Source organism: Sceloporus occidentalis, unplaced genomic scaffold, assembly GCF_023333645.1.
Source record: "Sceloporus occidentalis isolate IW3139 unplaced genomic scaffold, rSceOcc1.0.p SCAF_6, whole genome shotgun sequence".
Taxonomy (NCBI): domain Eukaryota; kingdom Metazoa; phylum Chordata; class Lepidosauria; order Squamata; family Phrynosomatidae; genus Sceloporus; species Sceloporus occidentalis.
The window spans coordinates 131,092,467-131,116,392 of NW_028316986.1; the positions used below are offsets into that span (position 1 = coordinate 131,092,467).

Sequence of the window (23,926 nt, forward strand, 5' to 3'; positions counted from 1 at the left end):
TGACACCCCTGTTTAAGTATTTGAAGGGGTGTCATATTAAGGATGGAGTAATCTTGTTTTCTATTGCTCAAGAGAACAGGACCCAGAACAATGGATGCAAGCTACAGGAAAAAAGATTTCACCTGAACATTAGGAATAACTTCCTGACAGTGAGAGCTGTTCGACAGTGGAACACATTCCCTCGGAGAGTGGTGGAGTCTCCTTCTTTTGAGATCTTTAAACAGAGGCTGGATGGCCATCTGTCGAGGTGCTTTGACTGTGAGTTCCTGCATGGCAGGATATTGGACTGGTTGGCTCTGGTGGTCTCTTTTTTAAAATTAATCTTTTATTCAGTTTTTACAATAAAACACATAAAGTCTGTAGAACAATGACCACAGCAACAACAACTAACTACAAGGGCCAAGTGTATGTATCTGATGAATGGTTATTCTGCAGCAGAATCAAAAAATTAGCCACATGCACAAGCCCCATTATTTCCTATGGGGCTTGAGCATAGGCGGATTTTCCCTTATGCGGGGGATCCGGAACGGGCCCACTGTATTAAGAATGGACTTAAAAAGGGCAATAAGGTGGGGTGAAATTTGGTCAAATAACAATTTGTAAAATTTACCTGAGAAGCCATTTGGGACTGGACTCTTATTCTGGTTCATCTTATTCTGTACAGATAGGCCTCAACACACATCTTGATGACATGCTAGGGTTGCCTCAGGGCGTCACTTACAGACGCCCCAAAACCCTAGCACGTATTCCAGATGTCAAAATGGTGGCGCCCTGTAGAGATGGGCACCTCCATTTTGACATGACAGACGCTTAATGTCCGCACGTCACGACGCAATACTGACGTTGTGAGTGCGCCATTGGTGCACTGTGGTATCAGTATCGTGCCACAAAAAGAACCCGCTTTTTGCAGGTTCTTTTTCCGCCAGTGGGAAACCATGCAGTTTGTCTGCTGCATTTTCCCCGCCGGAAAACTAGGTGCAGGCATCAATCCATCAGGAAAAGAGCATCAGTCTGAGGTCGCAATATGACAGTCTTTTTGAGTTCATCTGGGTGTTTAACAATGATTTATGAGAATCTTTGAGCTTCTTCAGATTTAGAAATTGTATAAATTGGGCCATGTCCAAATTTTGTAGCAGTTCGGAGGCATATAGTTTAGAATAAAAGTTTTGAAATTCTTTCATTATTATTAGTATTAGTATTTATACCCCACTTTTCAGCCAAAAGGTTCTCAGAGTTGCTTACAAATTGTTAATTAGATATTTCCCTGCCTTCAGGCTACCATCTAAAAAGACAAGACACGAAAGGAGAAGGGAATGGCAGTGGGGAAGGAGAAAGGTCTAGAAAGTCTTCTCTCCCTCTGAGGCATGGACCAAGGTAGATGGACTGGAAGGAGAGCTCTTCCTTTTTTTCAGGCTAGACCCAATGGAGCTAGCCTACCCTTCTTCTCTCCCTCCGGATGATGGTGGATGGAGGGAGGGCTTTCTTCTTTTTCAGGCAAGGCCTGATGGACTCTAAATCGCAGCAATCCCAGTTAGTATAGAGAATGTTGTAGTTGTAGTGTGTCATCATCTGGAGGATCACAATTCCCACCTCTATTGAACAGCCTGTAATTTTTCACATTAATATGCTGGATCAGAACTAGGAAATTTATCGGGCTGAAAATCACAGCAGCAATCTTGAGCTTTGATTCTAACATGGCATCACCTTTATAGTTCCGATTAGATTCTGAATCTTCTTCAAAATCCTCACTATAGTCACCTGGGGTATCAGATTTTTCATGATTCTTAGGTTCATTTTCATTTTCTTCTTCATCCTGCTTCATTTCTGAATGAATTTGTAGAAATGCCTGTAACATTTCAGAATCATTGGAGTCCAGCTCCTTGTTTAATCTTAGTCAATGCTAGATGATGTTATTTTCTCAAGGTCAGCAAAGAATCTCTCCTTTTCCTCTTCTTCCTCCAAAATATCCAGTCCAATTCCCAAAATATTATCTTTATAATTATAATTTATTAGTCATAATTTTGTCAGGAGCTTTCACTATATTCCCTTCAGGGGAAGTGAGAGTGGATATGGTTTTCCTCCCTCCCTTATGTTTGACAGCTCTAGCAAGTAGTCGACACTGCCCAGCCCCACTCCTCCCCAGACACCCCAGGCCCTGGTGGTCTCTTCAAACTCTACAATTCTATGATTCAAAAATATATTTGGTAAGGCTTCCACCCATGGAAGACTAGGATTGCAGTCTGAATGGATTTGTTCAAAAGTATTCCCTTCTCTAGCACCCCATGTATCCTATTTGCCCCATTATTTTGTAAACCTCAGCTCTTTTTTTTTACCCTTCCTAAATATGTTTTCCCTTCAAAATGTTTGTTTTCAGAGTCATTCCCACAGAAAATGTGCAGTGTGGTATGCTTCATAAATCCAGTTCATGGCACATTTTGAAAATGCATACTGCTCTAAAAGCAGTTAACAGAGCGATAGTTGAGGAACAAGGGAATGGTGTATAACACCTAGTTTGAGGGGGGGGGGGGAGAGGGCACACTACCTCTGAAGAAACTTGCCAAGAAAACCCTATGATGGGTTGCCGTATCTATCTAAAAAATGACTTGGAGGCATACAATAATTCTCTCTCTCTCTCTCTCTCTCTCTCTGTGTGTGTGTGTGTGTGTGTGTGTGTGTGTGTGTGTGTACACGTGTTTGTGCATGTGTATGTTGTTGTTAATTTTCCTCAAGTAACTTTGACCCAGTGGATGAGACATCTCCAAGACTCCTTGTCTTCTACAACTCAGATCTTGCAGGCCCAAGTAAAGGTCTCCCCTGATCGAGTCTAACCATCTGACATGTGGTCTTCTGCTCTTTCTACTGCCTCCCACCTTTCCTAGAAACATTGTCTTTTCTAATGATTCATTTCTTCCTCATGACATGGCCAAAGTACAATAGCCTCAATTTAGTCATCTTGGCTTCCAGGGAGAGTTCACGCTTGATCTGTTCTAGAATCCATCTGTTGTCTTCTAGGTTGTCTATATTAAAGTACTTGTATTTTCAGTACTTTCTCCAGCAACATATCTCAAATGAGTTGATTTACTTCCTGTCAACTTTTTTTACTGTCCAGCTCTCATACCTGTACATGGTGATGGGGAATACAGTGGCTTGGACAATCCTCACTTTAGTGTTATGTCTTTACACTTCTTGTCCATTTCTTTCATAGCTGCCCTTCCCAGTCTTAGTTTTCTGATTTCTTGACTGCAGTCTCTGTTCTGATCAATATTTGAACCAATGTATGGGAACTCTTTGACTATGGCAGTTTTCTCCTTGTCCAGGATGAATTCTAGTAGATCTTCCATGGTCATTATTTGTGTGTGTGTGTGTGTACGTACGTATGTATGTGTGCGTGATTTATACACACACACACACACACAGTCTCTGTGTGTGTGTAACCTATGTATCAGTAACCCTCCCATTATACAGTGAATCTGCTCCATACATGGGCGCACTAGACACGGTTTCCTGTTTACGGGGAAGTCATGTTGCCATTAAATGAATGGTATGTGCGGCCACTGCGCTTGCACACCATGCTGCCATGAGCATGAGCCCCATTCTATTGAATGGGGCTCGAGCTTACGCAGGATTTGCCTTACGCAGGGGGGGTCCAGAATGGATCCCCCACGTAAGGCAAGGCTCCACTGTAGCTACCTTATCTACAGAGATTTCTGGCAAAAGCTCTTTCGAACACCGATCAGCAATCTTGGGTCACACCCTTGTGATTCCCAGGTGTAGCTTCACCAGCATGTATGTTAAGAATATAGTTTCTTTTAGGAGCACAATGACTGTCAGGACCAACTATACTAAAGATGTCACCTGTGAGCCTTGAAATTCTATTTACCTAATTGAATGCAAATGTACAAGGCATTTGTGGGGAATGGAGAAAATAAACTGTTTCATAAGGAACTTCTTTTCATATGGTTAAATAGCCTGAGGGTTATATTTATGTCATACACTTTGAAATGAGGTATGTTGTTTATCTCAAGAGCAATATGCAATTGACACAAATGTGCAGCAGTAATCAATTCTTGAAGACAATAGGAGTAAAAAATTAATTGAAATGCTGTCTTTCCCCCTAAAGAAAAAAAATGTCTTTAAAGGTCTCCTAGAGTCTATTCACCATTCATCAGATGTTTACTTTCCACCGTGAAGTTAATATCCTTAAGCCATTACATATCTCCTCAAGTCTTTGTTTCTCTTTTTGCATGATTCATTTATTCTCTTATTTAAAAGTTTAGGTTAAGGTTGATATTACAACCTTATCAGAAATATGTGCCATGGAATTAAGATATGTAAAGCACATATTAAATTATTGGTGTTTGTTGGAACTGGTTAGCTACCCTTCCTTTTTATTAGAATATATAGAGGAAACAAGCTTCCAGAAAAAAAAAAGATACTTATAAGTGGGGGAGCCCTGAAGATTAAGTCCTTTTCCAAAAGTGAGTTTATAATATATTAAATTGCCGAAGTTACTGTTTAAGATGTAGTTTGGCAACCTTAGATGCTAATGCTTTTGAGAGACATTTGAAAGTGATCATTCGTGAAGAGTCTCCCCATTTGATACTTGTCAGTTTGCCATGTTGCGGTTGTCTGTACTACTCTTCACATTGACAACATGCATGTGCTCAAAATAGCAATAAAATAATATTGATGGGATTGTATAGAGGAAAAATATTTTTGTATAGTGTTATATCAACCCAGATATGTAGTTGTGTGTGCTAATAAGACACTGCAAGGAAACTTGAAGCATCAGTATGGCATATAGAAATCCTGATGTAGCATTGCAATTGTTGTGTTTCCACCTCACCACACCAACTTTATATTACCTTGTACAGTAAAGTTAGGAGAGTTCAACACATGAGTGTTAGGCAAGTTGAGGACAGAAGATAGTGTGTCTGTGAAATATCTGATCTTTTATACTGGAAATGCCAGTGGGATACCTGTCTTATGCATGTCAAACATTTCTTTACCACTGATCCTCACAGACCGTGCCTTGATTGTGTGACTTATTTTTGCTAGTTCTTGTTGTATCTGGAGTGGGTCAGTATCCTCTGCCTGTAATAAATACATCATTCCTTGCCAACCTTGAATGTTAGTCCTTTAACAAACAAGACATTCTATGGATGAGTGAACCATGAACATGTTAGCAGAGGCAGAGAGAAGACAACAGAGAGACCAATTTGTGACAAAATTTTACTTAAAAGGTTGTATGAAATCCCATGTTTTAAAACATGTGGATATGTTGGATTCCTACTAACTCCAGACAGTTATCATATTGTAGGCTTTATAAACCACCTAGGGAAAAGGTAAAGTTAATGGAAGACTGAAGAAGCATTTTGAAGGCTCCAGTATCAAAATATGCCCCCAGGGGTGAATAGAACAAGCTTCATGCAATGTCTATAAGTCAAATGGTCTGTTTTGAAATCAGTATGCCAATGAATTAATTAAAACCAATGAATGAAAAGTAACAAATTAACCAATAGTACTTAAGAAAGGCCCAAAACAGACAGGTTTAAAGAGCTGGCTTCTGCACAGCTTGGGGCCATGGCAATTACATGATGCACATGCCCAACCCACATGGAAGCCACACCAAGGCTATGCCAGGACTGCCTTAAATGGCCCAAAAAGGAGCAGATCTTTTCCATTTCTTAATAGCTGGCACCCTCCCAACCGCTGCATGTGTTCACCATAGCCCCGAGGTGATCGGGCAGGGAATGGCTTCTGGCCACTCCTTTCTTCCCATTTGTTTTGCCTCAGAATTAAGTAAATTAAGCTGCTTTACCTGTGAACATTAATGGTGATGAATTAATCACCCAGTTTTTAACTCTTAACACTAACAAGTTAATTCCAAATGGCCAGATGTGGCCATTATATTTAGAACATCTCTAGGATTAAGAGTAGTGGGACAGAGTGCAAAGTAGAGCAAAGGAATAATAAATTCATTGGCTGGTGGAAATCCTCTCTTCTGTTTGTTTCATGAAGTTCCCAGTTTGCAATACAATACTTATTTACTGCAGCACAAAAAAAAAATGGCTGTAGGTATATTTTGATCACTGACATGACAGATGGGGCCTGATTGATTGTAGTGCAAAATATATTTGAGGCTGCCTCCAATTTTATATTTTTCTTCTTAAGCAGGAAAAAACCACAACTACTATATCTCTATTTTTCTGTTTTTCACAAGACGACTAAACTATTTCTATGACTTCTTTTTAGGAGTTAGGATATGCCCCCAGCTGAACATCTAAAGCCAGCTGTTCCTAAGCCACCTACTGGTACCAATGTTTTCTTTTCTTTTTCTTTTTTTTTTTTCTGATGCTCATTGGTTTCAGATCCTTAGGCAAGAGGCAAAAAGAAAATAATGTCCAGATAATAATTCACAGAATCCTGTAATCACAGAAAATCAAGCATCACCCTTTGCTTGAAAATGTCAGTGTGTGTTCAAATCCTGCAGTGTAGCTTTTAATATATTGGAATTGCCAGTGGAGAAAAACATTTTTATTGCTTATTCCTTTAGTTGCATAAAATTTGATAGAAGATACAAAAACAGCATACACACTGACTATCGAGATGCAAAGAGCTGGAGGGAAGATAGAAGGGCAACAAGGATTATGAGAGGCATGGAAAACTGAAAGAATTAAATGAATGGCACACTGCGCCACATGCATACGCCCCATGTTTTCAATGGGGTGTGAGTATATGTGGTTTTCCCCTTATACCAGGGTGGTGTTCCAGAACAGATCCCTCACATAAGGGGAGGGCTGACTGTACTAAAGAAAGTTGGGAAAAAACATCCAGTTTTCAGAAAAGCACACTGAATCAAGACTGGGAGGATTTCACATTTTTAATTTTCTTCACCAGGTTTGATCAAATTCAGCTAGATGAGACTCATATGCACTACTGCATTGCTGAGATGCACTGCAACATGGAGGGATATGGGCAGAATTCACTAATGTGGTTACAAATGTGTAACCAAGAATAACTCATTATTTGCAATCCCTACATATTCCCTAGTTTTGGAGATGCATAGGGACCGAGAAATTCCCCTAATCTCTACTTGCCAGGCAGTAGCCAGAGCAACTGAGGAAAGCCTGCTGAGTGACATTCCTACCTGCCCTTGTGCTATGCGTCCATCACATCACAATGGTGGTGCCCATATACACGGGGCGCCGCCATTGTTGCGGCACCGCAGTGTACTAGGGTTAGGGACTGTGTGGTTGCCACATGGTCCATTAACCCTAGAATGCCACCAGCACGGCACATTTGGCCCGTCTGGACCGGACCTACATTTCCTTGTGACCTTTTCAAGTAGTAGCTATGAACATCATTTTTGAAAGCTATTGATAATATTAGAATGGATAACTAGCATTAGGCTTTAGGGTCGCAGATTTTGGAAGTGTGGCCCAATGTTAGAATTTGTAATCCTGGATCAGATCATAAGTGACACTGAAATGACTGGACATACTACACGAAAACAAACACCTTTGGGATAAAGAGACATTTGATAGCTATGGAGCATGTCAATAGAAATGGTGTACAGTATTCTTTGTTACAATTTCTGCCAGCAGAATTCAGAAATATGATACAACAACCATGCCTGCATTTATATGGATGTGAACAGATCTTAAAATCAGAGAGCCATAGAGGTGGAAGAGACCCCAAGGACAATCCATCCCTGCCATGCAGGAATACACAATCAAAGCACTCCCAAAAGATGGCCATCCATCTCTCCCCAAGGCAACATAATTCCATTGTTAAACAGCTCTTACTCTCAGGAAGTTCCTACAAATAGGTGGAATCTCTTTTGCTGTAGTTTGAATCCACTGCTCCATTTCCTCATTCAGGAACAGAAGAAAACAAGTTTGTTCCTTCTTCAATATGATGTCCTTTCAAATATTTTGCAGTGGAATGTCAGTCTACGAGTTCTAGCTCATCTTTAGATCAGAAGCAAGCTTTCTTTCTTTCTTTCTTTCTTTCTTTCTTTCTTTCTTGGAATGGCAGCTAGATGGTACACAATATGGCCTTATATGTCACTCATTACTGAGCCAGACCTCCTCCTTAAATGGCAGTAGCTTTTAAAGCTTCGGTAAATCAGGCTAATTGAACACTTTTGCTTGAAATACCATAGACTGAAAGACAGAAACATCAATTTCTATGTAGTAGCCAACAAAGAACTGAAGTATGACTCCTTAAGGTATGCTGTCTGTAACAAATTTGTTTGCTACTAGGGTGAATAGAAATAAATTTGTGACAAAAGGATGTAGTCAGAATATTTCACAAAGGATTAGTGCCAATTTGAAATTATACATGACACCTTTAAGAAAACAGGTTGACTGTGATTGGGAAATGTATTTTCATGAGCTTCTCCTAGGGTTTTTTTGGGGGGGAGGAGAAGCTTAGTCAGAAGGCAAATTGCACACATGTACAAATACTTACAGCAAAGCTTAAACCTTTTAGTTCAAAATTAAAATTGTGTTTTACTTTTGTTTTTGCTTAAACCCATTGTTATGCTTAAACCCAATTGTAGACTGAAGAAAGATAGATTTTGTTTGTTTGTTTGATTGATTGATTTATAGATTGCCTGTTTTGGAGTTAATTGATTTTTGAAGGGTAGAGGCTCTAAATCAGATGTAGAAAAGAAACCATTTTCTGTTCCTGGGATACAGGAGCTACCATTTTCATCATAAAATCAACCCCAAAACTACTACATGCACAAACACAGAGACACACACAGACACACATGCACACACACAAAAGGAGCACAAAGGTTTGAATCCCATTGACAGGTCCATCTAGAATAGGCCTATTTATACATGTGTGGATTCATCACCCAATTGCTCTATTCTAGGATTCCACCAACAAGATTCAAACAAGTTTGAATAACTTTGGATCATTTAATCAAGAGAAGAGAGTGCCCTTCTAAGATTATTGGAGTAGAAACAAAATTATTATTATTATTATTATTATTATTATTATTATTATTATTAACCTTTATTTATAAAGCGCTGTAAATTTACACAGCGCTGTACATACAATCTTTTTAATTAGACGGTTCCCTGCCCTCAGGCTTACAATCTAAAAAGACACGTCACAAAAGGAGAAGGGAGTGGTGGTGGGGAAGGGGATCAGGTCCAGCAGTTCTTCTCTACCTCTGAGGCCTGGACCAAGGCAGATGGACTGGAGAGAGGGTTTGGCTTCTTAATGGATAGTTAAAACGAGGCATCCTGTGGCAGAGAGGGGCTTACCCCTGCAAATGCTTCGCTAAACAATATAGTCTTTAACTCAGTTTTGAAACTGGGTAGAGAAGTGATGAGGTGTGCACGTGGTGGAAGAAGGTTCCAGGAGTAAGGGGCAGAAAGTGAGAAGGGACAAATGTGTGAGGGGGCAGTGGCAGTCCTATGCTGGGACAGGAGACCTTGACTACCAGAGCGGAGGGTACGAGTAGGAATGTAAGGAGAAAGAAGTTCAGTTAAGTAAGGAGGGGCCAGTCCATGGAGGGCTTTGAAAGTCAACAACAAAAGCTTGCACTGGATGTGGAAGGGGAAGGGAGGCCAATGAAGGGAGGATAAAAGAGGAGAAGCATGGTCAAAGCAGCGAGCGGATGTGATAATATGTGCAGCTGAATTCTGGACAGAGATTAAAGGATGGAGGTGTGAGAGATGAAGCCCTGTCAGAAGAAGGTTACAATAATCTAGTTGCGATACCACTAGGGCATGGACCAGAGTATTGGCAGTAGAGGCTGAGAGGAATGGACAGATCTTGGCAATGTCGTGGAGAAAGAATCTACAGGCCTTGGCGGTGGCCTGGATCTGGGGAATAAATGACAGAGAAGAGTAAAAAATGAAGCCAAGACTGTCGGCGTGATGAACCGGTTGAATAGAAGTGTCGTCGACAGAAACAAAAAAGGAATATTGAAGGGTGGGTTTAGATGGAAAGACAAGAAGCTCAGTCTTAGACATGTTGAAATTCAAGCGCCAAAGCCACTTGAATTAAAATCTAACCTTTTTTTCAGTAATTGAGGAAGAAGAAGGTAGAATGCCAGTCATGAAAACAGCTAAGCCCAGATGGGTTGTCTGAAACTGTGCAGGTCTAGAGCCATAATAAATTGTTGATTGATTGTCTGAAAAACTGATCCGGTTATCCACACATATGGAAAGCCTATACAGTGGTACCCCGGGATACGAATTGATCGCGTTACGAAATTTCCGGGGTACGAAAAAGTTAGATTGGAAAAAACTGTTCCGGGTAACGAAAGATTTTTCGGGTTACGAAATTCATTTCGGCGCGTTTCGGCGCGAAATTCAAATGCGAAGCGCGGCTAGCGGCTTTCCAGCGCTAACGGAAAGACTTTTCGGGTTGCGAAATGTATCGGGTTACGAACGGCGCCGCGGAACGAATTAATTTCGTAACCCGAGGTAGCACTGTATACAGTTATATGCTCTGAATACCCACTGTCATAAGACAAAATTCTGAAATAATTCATCTGACCCAGCAATTCCCAAACTTTAGTCCTCCAGGTGTTTTGGACTTCAGCACCAAGAAGCCCCCTCACCTTGGCCAACAATCAGGAATTCTAGGAACTGAACTCCAAAACATCTGGAAGGCAAAAGTTTGGGAACCACTTATCTAACTTTTATACTTTAGGATACGGACAGAAGAGAGATGCTTAAGATAAAATAAAGATAAGTGTGGCCAGTGGATACCGAAGTTTCATGAGTCTGTTCAGGATATTGACTATAGTATCAATTCTAAATTGGGGCTGATTTTATTCGTAAAGGTGTATTCTAGAGCAAAAAATACAGACATATGAAATGGGGGATAGCCAAAGTAGTTGATGGAATGGGTCCCAAATGTTACTTTGTTTTGCCCCTATAAATAGAATACCAGTTTTGATGGGCAATGTGATCAGTTAATTGGATTTGTATAGCACAACAGACAGACAGACAGACATTTTAAATGGAAGTATAAATTGTCAGGGATGATGGGAGTTGTTGCTCTACAACTCAGGCTGTAACTCACCACCTTGTTAATGAAGCTGAGCGGACCAGCTTTGGTCAGTGGTTATTGCTTTCTCCCAAAGCAGCAGAGTTTTCTGAGAATAGGCTGAAGACCCTGACAATCTTCTCCAAGCCTTCTCACTCTTCTTCTTCAGATGTCTCCAAACACCATCAGGATTCTGCTGGTTCTTGTATCTTCACTCAAGACACCAACACAACTTAGTAGTCTTAGATAAAAGATCTACTTTATTCTACTATATACAGTTGCTATCTCTATATGCCCAACAATCCACAATATCTCTACACTCTACCAATACTCCACAACTACCCACAAGTTACATTAGCAAAACTGGCAATTATTATAGCAAATGTTTGTTACCACCCACTAGACAATTACCACCCAGTGGGTGTGTACATTCACAATGATTGGTTGACTTTTGTTCATCCCATACTCAAGTCCAACCCATGAACATCATCTGATCACCTTGTACATGTAACAAGTCTCAGGTATTACCAATGTACATTCCTTAATTTTGTCCTTGGCTCCCAAGACTTCTAAATTATATCATCCTTTACACCTGTGTGATTTCTTAATTGTTCATGCTTAGTCATTCTGACTTTCACATACATATTTTATTTCTGTAACTGCATGTCCCATGTTGCATTTCCTTGACATAAATTCCATCTGAGATTCTCATACTTTTTTCAGAATCATAGAGTTGGAAGAGATCTCAAGGGCCATCCAATCCAACCACCTTCTGACATGCAGGAAAACACAATCAAAGTACTCCTGACAGATGGCCATCCAGCCTCTGTTTAAAAATCTTCAATGAAGGAGATTCTACCACTTTCTGAGGCAGCATATTCCACTGTTGAACAGCTCTTGCTATCAAGAAGTTCTTCCTAATGTTTAGGAAGCAAGAAATGTTTACCAACAGTTCATCTATGCACTGTTCAGGCCAATAACAGAGATAGTCTGGGAATGAGATGAGATGAGATTTGAAAAAGTCCATATTAAATACCTGAAACAGATTTTACATGCACAGTTGGTTAAGGCGAAAACCATTTCCAGATTGGAAATGAGCCACATTGTTTCTTACTTGGTGTGGTGCAGTTGCTTGCTTCTGTGTTGGATTTCTTGATGCTGTGAATACTGATTATGGAATGTAACTTAAGGCCATGCAGAGTGAATGATATAAGTCTCTGAACGGTATTTCATAACCACTTCCACAAAGCCAGTCACCATCTCCTTTTCTCTGATGGCAACTTGCATTACTTTTTAGAGTGTTCCTTCATCTTCTTCCTACTGCTAGGTATCTTGCTGGTAATGAATAGCTGGCTTTTTTTCCTGGGTTACTATGTTAATAAAGCAGTTTTAAATTTTGAAGTAGGGGTTGCACTCTTATTATTTTGTAGCACAGTAGGAAACATTTATCAGTGGTGTGTAAGTATTCTTGTTATGAAGTTTTGCTGAAGTTTCAGAATATCCACATGGGATTTTTTCAAATACAACAGTCCTGTTGAGAGGCTTCCTGGGAGATCTGCCAAAAAATAAACACCCATTGAACCTTTCTTATTACTGTTTCTCAAGGGACTCTGGATTTTAAACTACTTCTTGTTCAAATCAAACTACAAATAACTGTGAAAGTGTTGTTTTCTCAGCATTAAAGTCAGTCAGCAAAAGGAGGGGGGAGGGGAGAAGGGGAACCCTTGACCAATGTGTATCAAATTCTTTATTTGTCTGGTTTTGACAAACATCAACACTATGTGGGAAACCACTGTTAGAAAAAAGGGGAACTAAAATAGGGAGAAAATTAGATATAGTAGATACCATTGACCATAAAATAACTTGGTGAGAGAAAATACAAACCAGATCCCTTTGAAGTACTCTTCTCTCCACTTGCCTTCATTTTCTACTTGTTTTTACATCTCCTTGTACTGAATAGAATTGTCTTGCTGGATCAGTCCAGAGATTAATCTAATCCAGTACTGTCTTCCATGCTGGCTGATGGCATACATCTGAGAAACCTAAAAGCATGGCATGAACATGCAGGTCAGCATATTTCCCCACTCAAATGCTAACTGGTTTACTTTGTGCATCTCTCTCCATGCTGTGTAACTACAGTAGTTTCTTTTTACTCCTTCCATCATCCATTAGTGCTCTCTCTCCGTTTATTGACAATCAACCGCACAATAACTATTCAGATACCTGTAACTACATTTAAAATACTCACTTACCTGTGACTACATACATATACATATACATATACATATACATATACATATACATATACATACATACATACATATTAATCAATCACAGATACCCATACCCTGACCCACCAATGACTCATTGCATATACATAAAAACACATTTCAGTGGTACTCTTTAATATATTCCTCTTTTTCATTACATTGTCATTTTATCTAAGTGTCTAAAAAGAAATACAGTCACCCCTCCTTTTTTTTGCAGGGGATCTGTTCTGGACCCCCTTGCGAAAATGGAATTTTGCTTATATTCAAGTCCCATAGGCTGTGAGAGCGCACGGGCATGTGACTCGGGCACATACCTCATTGCCTTGGAGTGGAGGCGCCGCAACAATAACCACCAACACTTATATTGGAAGGGGAAAGGCCACAACTTTATTAACAGCTGAAAGTAGGGTTGGCCTGAACATACATGAGGTCTGGATCTGTCATCATTCAATCCATTATTGATCAATGAACCCATTTGCTTGGTCATGGCCAAGCTTCGTTATGACCAAGGAGGGTGACTGGTTAATCGCCTTTCCGGATCTCTGTTAACTGGTTGTGCGCATCTCCACCCTGTGTCTGACACGATGCTGCCCCCGCAATGGCAACACCACATCTCCCAGCATTGCTAGGTCCCCGTAGAACTTCTGATCCAATGCTACACAGCCCTGGAACCACACCCACCCAATCCAAGATCTATGCTACTGCCCATAGGAAGATGTGATAGTGCAGCCCAAACCAAGCAGAGGGAGGGAGGGGAGAGCTGGGCTGGAATGGCATCAGCCTGGGTGCCAAGTGGCCTTAAATAGGCCCAAACCAAAACAGGAGCTGGGAATGTGGGGACCCACCCCTCCCAGCTCCCCACTAATCACAGGCCCCGGTTGGGCTAGCCAGCCACCAATCAGGCAGCACTTCTGTGTCCCAAGCCTGCTGGGAATTGAAACCCATGCCTGCCCGGCCTGGCTAGCCCCAACATGCGGCAGCCTTACACCTGGCGGCAACAAGGCCAGCCCCGGTAAGTCAGGCGCTCTCATTTGTTTCCCTCTCCATTTGTCCCTCATGCATAAGCAAGGTACGTGAGTTTAAAAACCACAAGAATAGAGGGAGGACTGTTTTTATGCTTCAGATGTCTCTTTACAAAGTGCATTTCTCTCTCCATTCTGAGAGTTCAACCCATCCATTTGAGAAAAGGAGAGTTATACATCTCAGAGGAGAGCCAGTTTAGTGTAGTGGTTTCAGCACTGGCCTACAATTCTGGAAACCAGAGTCTGAATTCCTGCTCAATCCTGGAAACCCACTTGGTGACCTTGGGCAAATCATTCTTTCTCAGAGGAAACCGATCTGGCATTGCACCAGATTCAGCCCAGTGTATGTGGTCACCATTGAAGTTAATCCAGGGCCATTCCAGGGCTTAATGCTCCAGCCTGGTCCCAGATTAAGTCGACACTGTTGGACTTTAACATGGTGATAAATGTTATGACTGCAGTTTGAGAACTTCTGGTTTTAATTTTACACAATGAAAGCTGTACTGTTGCAGGGCAATAATCGAATTTTGAAAATAACAATTTAGCAGATATTATTCACATTTCAGCCATATCCATTGATTATTGGATATCTCTTCAGAAAGATACTTAACATCTTCAAACTATTTAATTTCATGCACATACATCTGCATATAAGTGTGTACAACAAAAATTTACATATATTTGAGAAGTACATTATATACTGTTACAAATGGTTGTAACAGTATATAATGAATGGAACTGGGCATTGTTGTAATAACCTTGTTGTCAAACACATCACAACTTTTCATTTTCCATCCTAATCTGTGTGTGTGTGTGTGTTTTTTTTTTTTTAATGAAACAAAAAACAGAAATGTCATTCAGACAGAAGCATAAAATCACTGTTATTGCTTGTACTCACAGAATTGTAATGGACTCTTATTTCCAGAGCTTACACATTTCTAGTTTTGTTGGTGTCAACATTTCTTTCTTCAAACATTTGCCCTGTAAATAAGATTCTTAACAGAAGTTGAAATGCTAATAAATTCCATTGGCAACAGCAGTGACAGCATAAAGATTTTTTTGGAATTCAAGGAATGATTTCCCTTTTACATTTATTGTAATGTTTCTTTAAAAAAAACTTGATGTGTGAAAGTGCTGAAATATGACAATATGTAAAATTTGAAAATATTTAAGAATAAAATTGCAAATCAATTTCAGAAGGATTTCTATTTTAACAAAGTCCATGTCTTTCTTGCTTGTCAGGAAGTGCATATCATTTCAGAAGCTAGAGATGTTATTTCTTTCTAACACTGCTTATTCTTCTTGTTCTTTCCATGTGGATTAAGGATGTGTTGATTTAAATTGGGTGGCTTTGTCACTCATAGTCTGTAGAAGCTATATTTATACCTAAATAAAAGAAAGCAATCACAAGGACATAAAAAGTTTCAACAGCACTGTGCCATTCCTTGGAGCTCAGAGTACAAGAAAAATGTAAAAGTACCCTAAAATGATATCAACAATTATCATCATAACATTTTTATTTGGGGTGCTGTTGCTTGTCCTCATAGATAGGACTCAAGCTGGGGTGATGTCCTAGCACCACTCAAGAAAAATAACTCATGATTTTGTTATTGTTGTATTTACAAGTCACCAAACTGCTATGTAGCGAATGTTGCAAAAGTGTAGGGATTTGAGTTTGATGTGCACGCCCATAATTATGTACAAGGAAATTGTACATAAAGATTGTCTTTGAAGGGCAGGGCCATCATCTTAGGCTTCTGTCACACTACAGGGTTAATGCTGTTTGAAACTACATGGCACCAGCCCATGGAATCTTGGGATTTGTAGTTTGTTGTGGCACCAGAGCTCTATGACAGAGAAGGCTTAAGTATCTTACAAAATTACGTATGACAGAATTTTACAGCAGTTTAAGCAGTGTCAAACTGCATTAATTCTGCAGTGTAGATGCAGCCTTGGCTAATAATACCATAATAGATTGGAGTCCTCTTTTCAATCAACAGCAATTAAACAAGATCTATAGAAGAGACTTTGCAGGGATGCCTAAGTACATGATGCCTAAGGATGCAAAGTGTCATGGTGCTCTAGAGAAGGAATGAGCTATATGGAGCCTGTGGGCCACACAAGACCCCTGAGCCCCCGTAATGAAGCCCAGAAGCCCCCAAAAAGTTAAAGTTGAGAGGAAATTTGTGGGCAATATTTTGCACTCAATCCTACCAAAAGCCCCATAATCATTTGCAAATGTGGTAATTTGCTTCCCTGAACAACTCAAACCTGTCCACACATCTGATCTAATTGTCTGAAAATCAGTCAGAATGGGGGCCTAAGGTGATGCTATGTCACTATCCAGTCCACCCAAAACTCACTGAGGTAGCATGCCAAAGACACAGGTTGAAAAATGGACTTGACCTTCCCCCTTGCAGTTAGCAACAGCTGTTCTAGAGAGCACAACACTTTTGTAAACACTAAGAGTCTTACCCAGATGGCTGAGCTAGGAAGGGCAGTGTTAAGGGGTAGCACCTTGGGCCAAAGGACCAACTTTGTGTTATGGTTCAAATGTTCACTGTTAGACAGATGTTGGATCAGTTATGTAACTTGTGGCAAAGTGTTATCCTGCTGCAAAGTTGTTTAGTAGCTCATTATATTGTCTGTTACTTTTAAGTTACATTTCTATCACTTTTGTTGAAAGTCTTAGGATCATAGAATCATAGAGTCATAGAGCTGGAAAAGACCTGAAGGGCCATCCAGTCCAACCCCCTGCCATGCAGGAACTCACAATCAAATCACCCCTGACAGATGGCCATCCAGCCTCTGTTTAAAAACCTCCAAAGAAAGAGACTCCATTGCTCTCTGAGGGATTGTGTGGATGGGGGATGAGGAAGGATGGAGAAGGAATTACATGCAGGTTGAAGAGGACAAGATGCTTGGATTTTTGGTGATGGTATGGACGCCATGTTAAACAGGGCAAGGACTGGCTTTGCTTATGACAGGGCTTTCTCACTGTGGTTACCAACCACCCATCATTTCCTTCAGTATGACCTCTGCTGGTCATTTTGTGACTGGGTAGGAATTTTGGACCTGACATTGGATTAGCCAGATGATTCCCCCCCACACACACACATATTCTGTATTAAATATATGGGTTCAGGGACTGGAGAGTTCTGGGCAAGATAATTTGGTTACTTTTATCATACAGTGGCACCTCCGCATACGCAGACTTTTTATAAGCGGCTTTGAGTGTACGCGCGCAAGCTGCTGGGCACGCACGGGGCGGAAGGGGCGGCGCGTCCCATTCAGTTGAATGGGCGCGCGCGCCCGTTGCGCCACGTGCACGCCCGTTGCGCCCTGCGCGCACTCGTTGCGCCCCCATGCGCCCCCGTTGCGCCCCGCACACCTCCGCGCCGCTGTGCACGAGCCCCATTGTTTACAATGGGGCTCGAGCATAGGTGGAAATCGCCATACGCGGCGGGATCCGGAACAGATCACCCGCATATGGCGAGGTTCCACTGTATTAGGTTATCAGTTATTTCCAATAAAGAGTTGAGATTATAGGATTGGTAGGCACCCTGAGACACCTTTATGATACCTGGCAATTCTGAACACCTGCCACTTTGAGTTGTAGGATCTAGCATTTTAGCCATCCCAGTTTTAGTGTCAGGGAAGATCAAGTTCAAGGAAAGAGATCACCTGAGGGAATCACCACAATCACTTGAGGGATCACCACTATCTTCTCATCCATTTGTTACATCAGGATATTTTCCTTCTTATATGTTAGGATACCCTTCCAAATTCTAATTTCTATTAATCAATGAGGGTTTGGATTAATAAAATTGCTGGCATCATACCTCTTTATTTTGCTCTTCACTTGCAATGATGTAAAAAAAAAATTCAAAATGAATCATTACTCCCTCAGAATGAAAGTGATTAGAGAATGTTTCTCATTATACTAAAATAAATAGTAATGTCTTCTCATCTATTGTGTTACTTTTGAAATGTTACATTTTCCCGAAGAAAATGAATGTCACATATAGCTAGCTACTTTCAATATCCATTTTATTTTATTTTTTAAAAAGTATATATTATCCCAAAGCTTCTGCTGTCCACCCATTAAAAAAGTACTTCATACAGAATATAGGGGATTTGAGGTATAATCATGTAGGCTCAGGAAACTGAGGTGACTTCTGCCCCTCCTAAGAGAAGACCTGAATAAGGGGAGAACAGAACATAGTGGTTATGTCAGTAATGAAGTCAGTGTTTGTAGTTGCTTCACTATTGCACATCTGCCTGGAAGAAATAAAATAGAATCACAAAATTGCAGAGTTGCAAGTGACTACAAAAGAGATAATCTAGTTCAACTCCCTACTGATGCAGAAAATCTACAACAAAAATATGCCTTACATAAGGCCATCCAATTGCTCTGTATAAACCTTTAATGAAGGAGAGCCCACTGCCTTCCAAGACACTTTTCCAGTGCTGAACAGCTCTTACTATCAGAAAATTCTCCTTCACTGGTAGTTGATCCTCTGAAATGTCGAGAACACAAGCTTGCTCCCTCTTCTACCTGACTGCCATTCAAAGAGATTTTCTCAAGCAGTGCTTTTGAGGTCATACATGGAGAAGTAGCTGTTAGGTGAACTAGAGTCACCATTTTATTTAACTATTTACAAAGATGTCTGCAGGGAGGCCAGATTTCTATGTGCAAGTGGAATGATGTAGGGCTCACACTGGGAAAATTATTTTGTCATTTATTTTTGTGAAAAACTTTCAACATAAAAATACCATTACATGTTACAACTGAACATTTGGAGAAATAATGTTGGCAGTAGTTTTCTCTTCTCTTTAGCCTGCTGAACAAAAACGATTATCCTTATAAGATTTTTCTCCCTAAATCCCTGTTCCCCCTTCCTTCTTCTGTTGAGCAGGTTTTACTGGTGAATTTTGTGAAACAAACATTGGTGGCTGCCGGTCACATCCTTGTGGAGCTCTTAGCCTCTGTAAAGATGAATTGGATGGTTATCATTGTTTTTGTGCACCTGGTTTTATAGGTAGGTTTGAAATCTCAGTTTATGTTGAATGTATTTCTTCCCCAGCTCAAATCTTATCACTCCCATTATGGAGCATTATGGAAGCACATTGACCTGGTGTATTCATGACCCAACAAATATCACATAGATCACATATATAGAGATATCTATCACATATTCATATGATGTTACCATGGGCAAGTCAGTTTGTAAAGAGGCCACAAAAATTGCGCAAATAATGATGTCTTCATGTGTCGATCCCACATAAATGCTTTGCTTTAGGCTACCATTTAGATGTGGCTTCTCATGATCCCACAACCCATTGTGTCAAATCTCCTTGCATGAACTGGACCCATGTTACAGAGAAGTAAAATAAACTGTTATAAAGCCTTATTCTTTGATTCCAAACTTTATCTTACTGCCATGGTAGAATAGGCAACATGATGGTCCCCCCCCCCCATTTAAAATGGACTAGGAGAACGTTATGTGTGAGAATTGTAATTTTACTTTTAAATCTCACCTATGCCAGAGAGAGAATTAAGGGCTGAAGTCAGTTAGGGCTGAACTATTTCCCACATTTGCAGAATAGTAAATAAAACTCACCATTTCAGATTGGTAATAAGCCACTGAGTAACTCATCAATATTTCCCCTTATATTATTAATTATGTAGTACCAAATACCCTCAAAGGCACCAGATTCTTCTCATCTTGGAAGCTAAGCAGGGTCAACATTCATTAGAACTTGGATGGGAAACCATCAAAGAATACCTGGTGCTGTGGGTTGTTTTTCAGAGGAAAGAACCAGCAAAACACCTCTGAAGATTCCTTGCCTAAGAAAACCCTTTGAGATTTAGGTAGTGGACATAAGTGGACAAAGCCACCGGAAGGCACATGCACACACACATGCCATTTTTCACAGTGTTGCTCTATTTCCAAATTCTAGATCACTTAAAAATTATATGTTTCCGTAATGGATTTGAGTTCACAATGGAAAATAAATGCTAAAGTAATATACAAATAAAGTTTTAAAATTGTTATAGGTGACTCGGGAAACATATACATAATTTCTCTATTCTGTTTGGGATTTTTCAAACCTGATAAAGAGACCAACAAAATAACATGGACATTTCCCCCCAACACGTCTTAGCTATGCTCAGATCTTTAGGGGGTGTGAAGTACAACTTCCAAAATCCTCCATTCAATCCAGTATGGCTGTTCAAAACAACAACAACAACAACAACAACCTTTCACAAGGTCTTAATGCTTAATTATGGCTGCAAATGGTGAACACAGGATAGTCACATTCAGCTTTGCAGCTCATTTCTATGCCTATGGATTCCAAGTTGAATGGCATTAAAATTGCATTCCTAAACCCCAGTTTCATAGAAGTAAACTCATTTGAACTCTCAGTAATTTTCTTCTGAGTTGACATCAATAGGACTGCACGCACAGAGATGCACTTTTAGTCCTGCTTATTTCAATGTGAAATTTGTGCATTATTTGTATGTTTGATTCCATTGTTCCCAGCTGTGCTGTCTTATGGTGTGTTTCTAATGTACAAGAACCTATGCTTATTTCCAGGTAATAACTGTGACACAGAAGTGGATGAGTGCCTAAGTTACCCATGTCATAATGGTGGTACTTGCATTGAGCATCTTAATGCCTTCAACTGCTTATGTTCCCATGGATTTCAAGGTAACAAAATCACACCGTTTGGATAGTCATCTCAGAAGTATAATTACCAGTCTTTAAAATGCAATTCATCCAGATAATTGTATGCAGAAAATGTAAGCATAATCCTGTGGAAGCTCATTCTCAAATAAGTCCCGCTGGGTCCAATTACTCTGGGATAAATTTCCATAGGATGGTGATACTAACTCCATTCCAAGCAAGGACTCTGGAGTTGTTTTAACTCTAAAAATTGACTATGGTTTGTGAATAAGAGCTGCTTGTAAAAAAAAAATGATTACTATTAGTTAATTTAGTTACCTGGTTACTTGGCCTAGCCTTTAGGAAATTAATAATTATTAATATTTATTTTGGATAAGTAATGCTAAGTTATCCTGACTCAATCTAATAGAGATACCCTTTAGTAAAGTGTAACTTAAGATATGGGAGTGCTTGTCAATTTTTGTTCATTGGTTTAGATCTACTGTTAATTTTGCCTTTTGTCAATTGGAAGCTTCTGATCTAGTGCAACTGCCAGGAAGAGGGGGATTTTATGGGTCCATTCCTTTCCCTGAAATTCCCTGTGTGCCCTGAAAAATCTTCTGTGTGGGTTGGCATACTCTCCTGATCAGTAGACATTTTGTTGTGAAGCAATTGTCAGGTTTCATAGTAACAAACCAGTAAAGTTCCCCTCTTCCTGGCAGAAAAGTTGCACTAGATCAGAAGCTTCCAATTGACAAAAGGCAAACTTAACACTAGATCCAAACCAATGAACAAAAAACAAGAACTCTTATATCTAAAGTTATTATTTACTATGAAACCTGACAACTGCTTTACAACAAAATGTATACTGATCAGGGAGGGGGTGGTGATGGTGGAAGGGAAGGAGCTAGCATATCCCGCCCTCATCCTCTGTAAAGGAGGAGAATTTTGAACATCACTCAAGCAATTTTGGGCTAAGTTGTGTGTTTTGTGGAAGAGCATGAATCAAGGAATATGTAAAAAGAGATACATGTCAAGATTCTTTGCAGTATTTTAAGCCATTTGTGAAACAGTTTTTCATCAGAAAAAAGGTTAAATTGTTAGATCTACTGACTTTTGTAGGGGTTGGAACCCCTGAGAACCACAAAAATGGTTGGGTGGTCACATGCAGCCCACTCCTGACAGAGTGATTATGGGGGCATTGCATGGAAAGAAAGAGAACCAACCCCCTGGAGCCATTATATTTTTATCTCCTTTTCTTCAAGTACAGCTAATAATCTTATCTTACCAACATTTCCATGAGGGAGATTAGACTGAGATAAAAATGACTAACCTCAGGTTACTCCATGAGTGTCATGGCTAAGAAATCTAAATCATAAACTTGGTCCTAGTTTGGCATTCTAAGTACCACATCATTTACCGTATATACTCAACTATAAGTAGACATCATGTATAAATCAAGGACAGGTTTTGGGTCCAAAATTATGGTTTTTGCTATGACCCATGAGTAAGTCGAGGGTAAAATTTAGGGACATGTATGATTGGATCTAAAAGATGAAGCAAAGGAAAACAGTGCCAAAGAACCTACAAAATTCCAGCAGGGATAGCTGTTTCTGCTCACGCTAATGGCTGGAAGGATGAGAGATTAGAGGAGACAACTGCTTCCATGTCAGATTATGCTCTTGCCTTTCATCAGTGAATTGTTCCTTTTTTAAAAAATAAGAATTAAATTGCAATACTTACCTTGACCTGAGGATAAATCAACTCAGATTTTTTGGGTCAGTTTTTTGACTAAAATTACTAGACTTATATATGGGTATATACAGTTCCCAAAGTTGTGGAAGGAATGGAAAGATTGTAGAGGCTAGCTATACAGTACACACTTCCACATTATCACTGTGAAGGGGACAAACAAGATGGAAGATGTGGTACTCTTTGCCTAAAGGAAAAATAGCCTCCTCTTCCCCTAAAAGACATAGCACCCATTTCACAGGCTTTTAACTAGTATGGTGTATTTGTATCTTTGACATTTCCATTTTATTTTGGTGGGAGTTCATTTACTGCCACATCAAGAACAGAAGTAAGATTTCCCTTCTTGTCATGGCAAATCTAGTCTATTATAATTCAATGTCGTTTCTTTTCTCTTCTTTTTATTGATACAAATTGATAAGGAAATTGCCTGCCTGGAGTCTTGAGAATCAATTCAGTATCAGTGAAGACTTCTTTTTTATGATTTCTTAGAAAACTGGTAAAGGAGCGCAACTAATAAAGTATCCATTGAATGCTTTAGAGTGACAGCTTGAAAATATAATAATGTTGCTGACAGAACATTTCTCAGAAGTGAGCTACTTTACATGAAAATGCAAAATAAAATCATACTCATGATCAAGTGTTTGGATCCTGAAAAAAATATTGTCTTCTTTCCTTTTCCTATTGCTTTAAAGGCACACTTTGTGAAATCAATATAAATGAATGCCACTCAAATCCCTGTCTTCATAATTCAACCTGTACAGACCTTATCAGTGGATATGACTGTTCCTGCTTACCTGGTTTCACTGGTGAGTTAATACACACACACACCTGGAAGACTAGCCTTCAAGATGCCAATCAAAACTTTATTGATTGAATCTCTGCCTCTCTCCTTCTTCCTCTTTATCTGTCCCAACTTAATGTTTTATTTGCATTCCAAACAGACCAGATCAGTGGCTCCATCTGTAAACTTTAACTGAACGAATCCAATAAGGTCATACTAAGAAAAGACCTTGAGTATCTCTCTCCAGACCTTCTGAAGATTAATTTCAGTTTGATCATTCTTGCTTTAGAGTATTATTTTGACTTCATTAAGTATGTCCCTTCTTGAGTGCCCAAGCTCAAATGTTTCCATTTTGTCTGGAAAGAATGGCTGGAGCAATGTGGCAAATTGAACAGAATTCATTTCACT

General features: G+C 39.9%; 1 protein-coding gene across 1 annotated transcript in view; it reads left to right on the top strand.

The window, feature by feature from the left end:
- The window catches only part of LOC149311400 (uncharacterized), a 68,498-nt gene that overhangs the window by 13,095 nt on the left and 31,477 nt on the right, over positions 1 to 23,926 (top strand). Inside the window, exons 2-4 of the mRNA XM_089529501.1 lie at positions 19,234 to 19,356; positions 20,917 to 21,030; positions 23,430 to 23,543. Coding sequence (XP_089385627.1) covers positions 19,234 to 19,356; positions 20,917 to 21,030; positions 23,430 to 23,543 — 351 coding nt within the window. The remainder of the gene's footprint in view (positions 1 to 19,233; positions 19,357 to 20,916; positions 21,031 to 23,429; positions 23,544 to 23,926) is intronic.